The sequence below is a fragment of the Malania oleifera genome, chromosome 3 (genome assembly GCF_029873635.1).
Source record: "Malania oleifera isolate guangnan ecotype guangnan chromosome 3, ASM2987363v1, whole genome shotgun sequence".
NCBI classification, from domain to species: domain Eukaryota; kingdom Viridiplantae; phylum Streptophyta; class Magnoliopsida; order Santalales; family Ximeniaceae; genus Malania; species Malania oleifera.
Window position 1 is genome coordinate 125,990,069 of NC_080419.1, and position 9,682 is coordinate 125,999,750.

Below are 9,682 nucleotides of genomic sequence, written 5' to 3' on the forward strand. Positions count from 1 at the left end.
CCACTATGAGACAGTGATGTTATACAATTAACTAATAATGGGCCTTTGGGATCTAAAATTTTGTGGTCGCATGTGAGAAGGAGAAGAAGCAGAAGGTACAATATAGCTTAGGTATGCAGTGATGTCTTCCCATTGCTTGTCTACTCATCTTGTTTGTTTGTTTGTGGTAGTCTAGGCATCCAGTATGTCTTTCAGTTATTGTCCTTTGTCATAAATTATACAAGATCTTTGTTGAGAGCAAAATGTTCAAATGAATTCTATTTGTATTTTTGTTTTTTTATTATTATTATTATTTTATATTTATATTGTTTTAACCATCACAGTTATTGGAATTGTAACACATGACCCTACTTCATTGCCAGTACATGCATGTAGACACAGGAAGCATTAATCAGTGGTCAGAATAAATATTTGTGTTGATGCTCTCAATATCACTGTCTTGGCTAAGTGAAATTACTTACTTTTGTAGAACTAAAATAACCTTCTTCTTTTTTTTTTTTTGATGGAACCGGATAAAGCAAGCTTATGTTTCCAACAATTTTTTTCTTTTACACTAGAATTTTGGATAGACAGGATATTATTACATACTGCAGTTTATGCTTACTCATTCACTTCCAGAATCTAAATCCAGCTGTGCCTCTTTCTTTTGGAGCTTTAGATTTCAACTTTTCTCATCTGCATCCATCAACATCTACGATGGTAAGTTGGTAACTCTGGTCCTAATAGCACCCTCTCAAAGGTGCCTTTCATGGAGCACTCTTTTTTTATTTCCTAGTGGGTTGTATACAAGACACCTTCACTCTATTTCCGAAAGGTCCAATCATTTGAAACAGATCAGCAATTAAGTTCCAATACGCAAAATAACAAAAATAAAAAAACCAGCTTTATCCTGTGTTTGGGGAGTATGCTAACATTCAATTTCTAAACATTATTTTCTTCTCTACTGTTTATAAATACCTCCTGTTGCTGGTTTGGAAATCTCAAAGGGGGAAGGAATACAGGGCCAATGGAGAGAGAACTTAAAGCTAGTGAAATCCATATTTTGGTATTGCCTTATCCTGTTCAAGGCCACCTAAATCCAATGCTCCAATTCTCCAAGCGCCTAGCCTTAAAAGGTCTCAGAGTCATGCTACTTGCAGCCATGTCAATTAGTGAGTCTATTCCTGATCAAGCTGGCTCTGTCAAGATTCAGCGAATTTGTGATGGGTTTGATGGGGATGGAAAGGTGGATAGCCTTGTCTACCATGAGCGTTTCAGTGTCGTCGTTCCACAAAGTTTGCGTGAGGTTGTTGCAAGACAAAATTGTTCTAATTGCCCTTTTAACTTCCTTGTGTATGACTCAACTCTGCCATGGGCTCTGGATGTAGCCCATCGGCTGGGTCTTGATGCAGCTCCATTTTTCACCCAATCCGCTGTTGTCAGTGCTCTATACTACCATGTGCATCGAGGGACACTGAAGATGCCTGTAGAAGGTCCTACTGTGACAGTTCCTTCAATGCCGTTGCTTGCAGTTAGTGATCTCCCTTCATTCATTCATCACATGGACGCGTACCCATCTATACTGAGGCTCGTAGTGGATCAATTTTCAAATATTCATGATGCAAATTGGACTTTCATTAACACTTTCGAACAATTAGAAAATGAGGTATGTGTTGTGATTACAAACAAAATCTGCCCCCTTCCCCCAACCTTTTCTCAGACAACATAAAACGAAGGGAAAGAAAACCTTCAAAAATAAAAGAAGAAGAAGAAGAAGAAGAAGTATTAGTCATTGCCTAGACAAATTATATATGTTATAGAATTTATGATAATCAGGCTTTTAGCTACTACAATTGTTTCAGCAAACGTAAATGGTTAATTATGTAGAGCTAATTTATCAAAGAAACAACCCAATTACCTTATTTATGAAAACTTTTTCTATCTGCTGTCTTCCTATGCGTTACGTTCTGAAGAGTCATAATATTATTACATGTTGCACTCCTTATGCTTCCTGATTCTTTTATCCAGTTCCAAACCCCTGCCTCAAGATTTATGTTTGTGTCTTAATGGACTTCTTCCCTCTTTGAACCCTCTCTTTCCACTTTCTTGTGACTTGCATCCATTTGCATTATTGTGACTGTAATGCAAATGGGAGAAGAAGAAAAGAGGAAGAGGGAAGAGGACTGCACGAGAGAGAGAGAGAGAGAGAGAGAGAGAAAGAGAGAGAGAGAGAGAGAGAAAAAGGGGGGGGGGGGGAACAGTTCTGGAAATCTGATTTGAAATTTTTACTCAACTCACAAACCTAGTATTAGTACCTACAACTAACTAAAACACAAAATTACATAAAAACTACACGACAGGAAAAAGAAAAAAAAAGAATCTAACACATTCATAGTTTTCCAATTTTCTTGTGGAATATGTAGCCTAAAGGATGTCGGCATGAGTACTCACAAGGTTGATGTCATTATTTGAACATTTATTTTGCACTAGCTGGGTCACATGAGTGCATAATTTTTTATTTTTTATTTTGGATATGCATGTGATCTTGCAACATTGGCATCCACAATGATATAAAAACCCACGAGTTAATAGATTATGGGTACATCAGGGAGAAAAAAAATTAGCCGCATGATTTTCAATGTTAGTGTGAAGCTGTGGTGTGGCTCCCACTACTTTCTAGTTTGTCGTCATCTGGCTTATTTATTTGCGTTGGCTGCTCCTTTTGGACTATTGAGCTTCATGTTTTCTGTTGTTGGTTTTGTAAAAATTCTTAGCCCCAACCCTACACACAAGTTTAGAGAGAGAGAGAGAGAGAGATTCATTGTTTCTAGTTTATAAATACCCCTTCCTATGGTTGACTGAAAACTAGAGATAAAATGGAGAGGGAAGAAACAAGAATTAGTGGGTGCCATGTTATTGCCATCCCTTTCCCAATACAAGGCCACATAAACCCAATGCTTCAGTTCTCCAAGTGTTTAGCCGCTAAAGGTCTTATGGTCACATTTTGCACCACCACTTCCATGGCCAAGCCCATGCAAGCCTCAACCAATTGCGTCCACATTACCACCATTTCTGATGGTTTAGCAGAAGGTGAGAAACTACAAAGCGTCAATGAGTATCACAAGCGTTTCAAACCTGCCCTGTCACTGAGCTTAACTGAGCTCGTCACCAATCAACATAGCACTCACTGTCCTACCAAACTAGTAGTCTTCAACTCTCTTATGCCCTGGCTTTTAGAGACACCCCATCAACTTGGGCTTCAGGGAGCTCCATTCTTTACACAATCCTGCGCTATTTCAGCAATCTACTACCAAGCGCATCATGGGTTACTGAAGTTGCCTCTAGAACAAGGGCTAGGAGTTCTGAATTTGCCTTCGATGCCCCCGTTCAGGATCAATGATCTACCCTTGTTCATCTATGACACGGGCTTATATCCATCTGTAGGGAGCCTTTTCTTGCATCAGTATTCAAATATCCAGGAAGCAAAGTGGCTAGTGTTCAACACCTTTGACCAACTGGAAGATGAGGTAGCTAGGCTTTTATCAACTCCATTTGCTTTTCTACAAACATGATATACTGAAACCTCAGAAGTTGAGTTGCTTCATGATTAATCTCCTCACTATAATATTGTCAGTGCATGTTCTTTCATTCAGATCTTTATCTCTCATTCCATTCACATGCTATTATAATTTTCAAACCAAACATGATCTACCATGGCTTTTGTTGACACCCTATTTTGTTAGGGCTTCTTGTAGCAAAACTTAATTTACTTAATTCCCTTTTTAATTTTAAAGGTCAAATTTCAGATCTTCCAATTGTCGTCTAAGATCTTCTTACCGTATGTCTCTCCACAAAAAAAAAAAAAAAAAAAAAAAAGGAAAAAAAAATTTTATTAAAAAATGCAACATTAAAAATCCATTTACATCATTTTCACACAATTTTAAAAACTTGAAAAAAAAAAAAAAAATACTCATGCTTCCATCTTCTTGCCATCCTCACCTGCACCCACACAATTTCAAGGTTGAAATAAGAGTTGGGTTTCAATTTGGGCAAAGGTTTTGGTTTGAGGCCCATTATAGGCCTATGTGTTTCCTTTCAAGCCCAATGTGGGCCTATCTTTTGATCAAAGTCCAATGTGAGCTTGGGTTATGGGCTAATAATAAATCACAAATCTATCCAACCCAATAAAACATTTCAAACCTCAAAATTCAACAAATAATTGTAAAAGTATGCCACGTGCCCCTCAACCAAAGGGAAAAAATTATTTTCTCTTCTTTTTGCTTTCTTTTCATTTAAAACCAAATAAATATGAAAAATATTTATTAAAAAAAACATAAAAATTTTGGAAAATTAAAAAGAAAAAATAGAAGTATAAAAAATCAAAAATAAATATAATTTTTATGTTTTGTAAATATTAAAAATCCAAAAATAGAAAAAAGTCATTAAAAATTATTTGAAAATGAGAGCAAGAACCAAAAAAACAAAAATAAAAAAAAAAAATTGTAGAAAAATATAAAAGAAAAAAAAAAGTTTTGGGGTTAGAAATTCCAAAATATTAGTCAACTATTGTAAAATTAAAATTTTAAAAAAAAATTAAGAAAAATCTTAAAATATCCGTAAAAATCTCCGAAAATCCCAAAAATAAAAATACCCAACAATTGAGGAATCATGGAAAAATTTTGGAAGGTCTTTGATCTTTTAGGACTTTCTTTTGATGCCTTGTGAATTTTGGAACCTTTGATTTCATGGTAACTAGTTTGTTATGTATGATTTAATTTCATCACATGTTTTCACTGGTTGTCTTGTATTGCGTTGTCCCCTGCCTTGCATGTGCATGTGTGTGTGTGTGTGTACACACCTATGAGGAAAATTCTAAAAAAATGAGGTTATGTAATCCTCAATCATCTTCTGAGGGGCAAAAGGTCAAATAGAAGGTGATTTTATTAGACCCTCTTATTTCAGTGGACACATTTAATAATTGTTTGCCTAGTATATTTATTTGCATGTGTATTTGGATATAAAGTAATTTGATCTTATTCACTTGTATGTATTATGTCTCTTCATATGTTGATGCACTCCCTTAATTAAACTAAATTGACTTTCATAGTGAACCTTCTTCTAGAACTTGGAGGTTATATCTTTGCATGCCTTTCAGAGTTTGGAGGTGAGGAAGGTTTTGCTACTGTGCAAGACTTCCTAATATCTGAAGGTAAATGACACATAAAAAGTGAAGAAATTGGAAAACTACTTAATAAAAATAAATCTTCTTGGGGATTCTTGGAGGTTATGTCCTTACATATCTTTGGGGATTTTGAGGTGAGTATAATTTTTGATCGGTTGATTTCAAAGATAATCATAAGTTAATCAGGTATCATCCATTAAATGAGCGCATAGAGGATGCTAACACATTCTTCTCACATAACTATACTCTCAAACTTTAGCATAGATGATACTAATACTTTTATCTCACATAACTATACTCTTGAACTTTATCTGGTCGCGTAGAATGTTGACCATTGATTCATTGACTCTAGGTTAGCTTAGAGACCAATTAACTAGTAGTAATTAATCAAGTATCCTAACCTTACCCAGGATAAAATATGGTAAGCGGCGACTCCATTGGACAAGATTTTAAACCCATTATTCTCATTAATTTTAAGGTTGCCATTTAATCGAGGAGATTCAGAGATTCAACTCCTTTCTTTCGAGAGATGTCCCTCTAGAACATTGCAACAACTTGGCAACTCGACTGAGGAATATCTTAAACCCATCATTCTCATTGATTTTGAGGTCACTATTCGGTTGAGGTGATTCGTAGATTCAACCCCTTTCTTTTCATGAGGCGGCCCTCCGGGACGTTGCAACAACTTTCTTTTTCCTAAAATGTTGCTAGTAAAAAGTTCTCCACTCCTTATTCCTAGTCCTACAAGGTGCACGCTTTCTTTAACATATGGAGAGTTTTTTTGGATTTTGTCGTAATCAAGCAATTGCAATAGCCAACAGTAATCAAGACCCACCAATTAGAATATTGTGAGTAAAGTAAATTGAAAATTATGAGATCAATTTGATTTTTGCATGATTTTCAAATAAAAACAAAGATAATGGGGATGCGTTTAACTGGAGTTGTCAATGATGTGGAATCTTCGAACTCAATTCAGCTTCAAAATTTTAAACTTGAACTTGATTCGAATTTTATTAATCTTGTAACTATTGAGCTTGAGCTTGACTCGTATGGGAGTTTTTTAGAACTCAAGTTCGTCTCACCTAATCTTGATTTGTTTATAAAACAATATCAAATATGTATAAATGTACATAATATGTAATATATGTATAGTTAGAGAGTTCATCCTTAAAACCTAAGTGTCAAGGAAAGAGGTTAAGAGGATCTTATACTAACTTGAGACTGCCCACGGAGGCAATGTGGGACTGGACATACACCAACACTGCCCCTCGAGCCCGTCGGGGGAAATGAGGCAAGGAAGAGTCTAACCCACAGAGGAGTCAAGCAACCCAAGACCCAGCTCTAATACCAAGTTAGAGAGTTCATCCTTAAAACCTAGGTGTCAAGGAAAGAGAGTTAAGAGGATCTTATACTGGCTTCAAATTGCCCACAGAGGCGATGTGAGACTGGACTCACACCAACATGTATAAAACATAAGATTGCTTTGGTTACAAAACAATATTAAAGATATATAAATCTACATAATATGTAATACATGTATAATACAAATAATATTTCATTTTTGTGATATAACATAACCCTATATTGAACTATATTAGGTCTGTGAATTTTATAAAACTCTTCTTTTTTGTCATCCCTTATCTAATGCAAGGTAATATAAACCCAATGCTCCAATTCACCAGGCACTCAAAGCTTCTAAAGATTTAAGGGTCACTCCCAGCACCACTACTTCCATAGTCCAGTTTATGCAAGCCCAAAGCAGCTCTTTACATATTACCATCATCTCTGATGGCAAAAAATCAAGAGATCTTTTGGAACATCAAACGTCGTGAAACCTGGTTTCACAACTGAACTGATTAGCAAACAAAAGCAGAAACTATCCAGTCAAGTTAATCATGCATGACCCTTTAATGGCCACATTTTGGGTGTTGTGCGCAGAGCCATGTGCTATTGCTGCCATATACTCCATGTACACCTTGGGTTGTTACAAGTGCCTGTGGAATGATCCGCCACCATTCGTTTGTGCAATGAGTTTGTATCAAGCTTCCTCTGAAGCAACCTTTGAATTGCCGAACAAGTCAAGTGGGTATAGTTCAACATTTTCAAGGAGCTCGAAAATGAGGTAGATTTTGAGAGCAGCACCCATATTAGCCTTTGTCTGTTGACCTATTTGAGAGTGTTTCAATTCACACAACAACTTTTTTTTCACTCTTGCAAGTGAAATTTATTTGATTTGTAAATGAGCTTTGTTATAGGTTTCATTTGCAAATGAACAAATGTCTTTGGCTTACTATATACCACGCAGGAGATAATTTTGCATTTTATTTGTTCATAAAATTAGTTAGTTCTTTAATTTTATTTTTTATTTTTGTTTATTTGTTTAATATAGTTAAGAGTTTTCCTGAGTTAAATGTTAAAAATGAAGCACAATATGGAATATTCGATTCTTTTGTGGGTTTCAAAACTTAATTTGTTATTTTAATTTATGCTGATTAGGTATTGAGCTGGATGAGAAGCCAGTGGCCAGTGAAGACAGTAGGGCCAATCATCCCATCAATGTACTTGGACAAGAGACTGGAGGATGACAGAGACTACGGCCTCAGCCTCTTCAAGCCAAACCTGGATGCCTGCCAGACTTGGCTGGACCAGAAGCAAGCAGCCTCTGTTGTTTATGTTTCATTTGGAAGCTTAGCTTCCCTGGGAGAGGAGCAGATGGAGGAAATATCACAGGGCCTGAAGAGAAGCAACGCCCACTTCATTTGGGTGGTGAGGGAATCAGAACAGCAGAAGCTTCCCACCAACTTGGTGGAGGAAACTACAGATAAGGGGCTAGTGGTGAACTGGTGCAATCAGCTTCAAGTACTCGCTCATCAGGCGGTGGGGTGCTTCCTCACCCACTGCGGATGGAACTCGACGCTGGAAGCCCTAAGCCTAGGGGTGCCTATGGCAGCAATGCCGCAGTGGACAGATCAGACAACGAATTCTAAGTTCATTGCTGATGTGTGGAAAGTAGGGTTGCGGGTTAAGAGGGACGAGAGTGGGATTGTTCGTGGAGAGGAAATCGCTCTGTGCATAAGGGAAATAATGGAGGGAGAGAGGGGAAATGAGATAAGGAAGAACGCTCACAGGTGGAAAGAACTTGCCAAAGAGGCAGTGGATGAAGGAGGGAGTTCTAATAAGAACATTGAGGAATTTGTTGCAGAACTTGCAGAAGTTGAGGGTGATGCATCATGAGAGACAATCTCCCCCCAATAATAAGAATTTGCTTGTTGGATTTCTGTATTTTGTTTTATCATACAATAATTAACCCACAACACTTCATGCATCAAAATCTCACGACAAAACAATAAATTGCAACTAGAGCAGGCATAAATTTCCCATTTTTGAATTACTTCATGATCAATCTCGCAGAATTTCCTTTACATAGATCGAAGTCACAAAACTTACCATTAGATCTCAATTTTGATCTTTAAGCATACCTTATTTTGCAGCACTAGCAGGAAAATTCCTTGCATAATTATTACTGATCAAAAAATAAAAAACGATTTTAATATATGAACCATAGAAAAATCACCACCTCTGCACAATGATACCAATGCCTAAAAAAAATTCTGCTGGTAGTAATATAAGTCATGAAGAAATGATTCAGGAGTCAATTCTCAGGGTGCCCAGATCATAATTAGCCAGTAACTGATCGTCGATTCACTAGGAAAAGGTACAAGGCAGTACCAAATTAAAAATTAAGGCATTAGTGGAACACTGTCATTTACATTTTTCTGGGCTTCGGCGGCACTGGCATCCTCTATTCGACTGCCCAGTTTGACGATGTCTTCAACAAGAATTTTCCCATCTGTTGCCCCTAAAAAAAAATAAAAAACAGAAGTCCTTCAAAATCATAGTTATTTAATAGGGCAGTGTCAATTATCAATAGACAGAACTTAACTAGAAGACCAAAATCTTAGTTCTAATTCACTGACATGATCTAATAGATTTCATCACCAACTGGACCAGCCTCATTTCTTTCTTTTCCATTGAAAAAAGAAGGTGGGGAAGCAAATAGAAAAGGGACAAATAAAATTAAACAAAAAAAGTGGGTGCTCTAATTAACCAATGGATACACATTAGAGTCATTAGTGTCAAACGTAACTTTCATTTTATTCCATTTCCATAAAATTGAGTACAAAATATAAAGATATAAGAAACTATTTTAGGAAGCTATTTTATGTATATACAATATTTACGCTACAATCATGTTTGACTCTTGAATGAAGGAATTCCTAAATCTAATATTTCCATAGCTGGCTAATTACGGGACTCACGCCAACACTCCCCCTCAAGTTGGTGTGTAGATATCTCTAACACCTAACTTGTCAAGTGAGTCATTAAAGTTTCTACTGGAAACTGCCTTGGTAAGAACGTCAGCTAACTGATCTTCAGATTTAACGAAAGGGAACTGAATGATCTTCTCTTCCAAGTTCTGTTTGATGAAATGTTGGTCTATCTCCACGTGCTTGGTGTGGT

General features: G+C 36.6%; 1 protein-coding gene across 1 annotated transcript; it reads left to right on the top strand.

The window, feature by feature from the left end:
* Positions 1–493: 493 nt before the first annotated feature.
* On the top strand, positions 494–8,439 carry LOC131150371 (mogroside IE synthase-like). The gene is made up of 2 exons (XM_058101058.1): positions 494–1,645; positions 7,658–8,439. Exons 1-2 carry the CDS (start codon positions 1,007–1,009, stop codon positions 8,393–8,395), a joined length of 1,377 nt encoding a protein of 458 aa, XP_057957041.1. The 5' UTR covers positions 494–1,006; the 3' UTR covers positions 8,396–8,439.
* The last annotated feature ends 1,243 nt before the right edge of the window (positions 8,440–9,682 follow it).

Coding starts and splice junctions, on each gene's coding strand:
- LOC131150371 (XM_058101058.1), top strand. CDS start 1,007: ATGGAGAGAGAACTTAAAGCTAGTGAAATCCATATTTTGGTATTGCCT. Junction 1,646..7,657: donor TCGAACAATTAGAAAATGAG/GTATGTGTTGTG, acceptor TATGCTGATTAG/GTATTGAGCTGGATGAGAAG.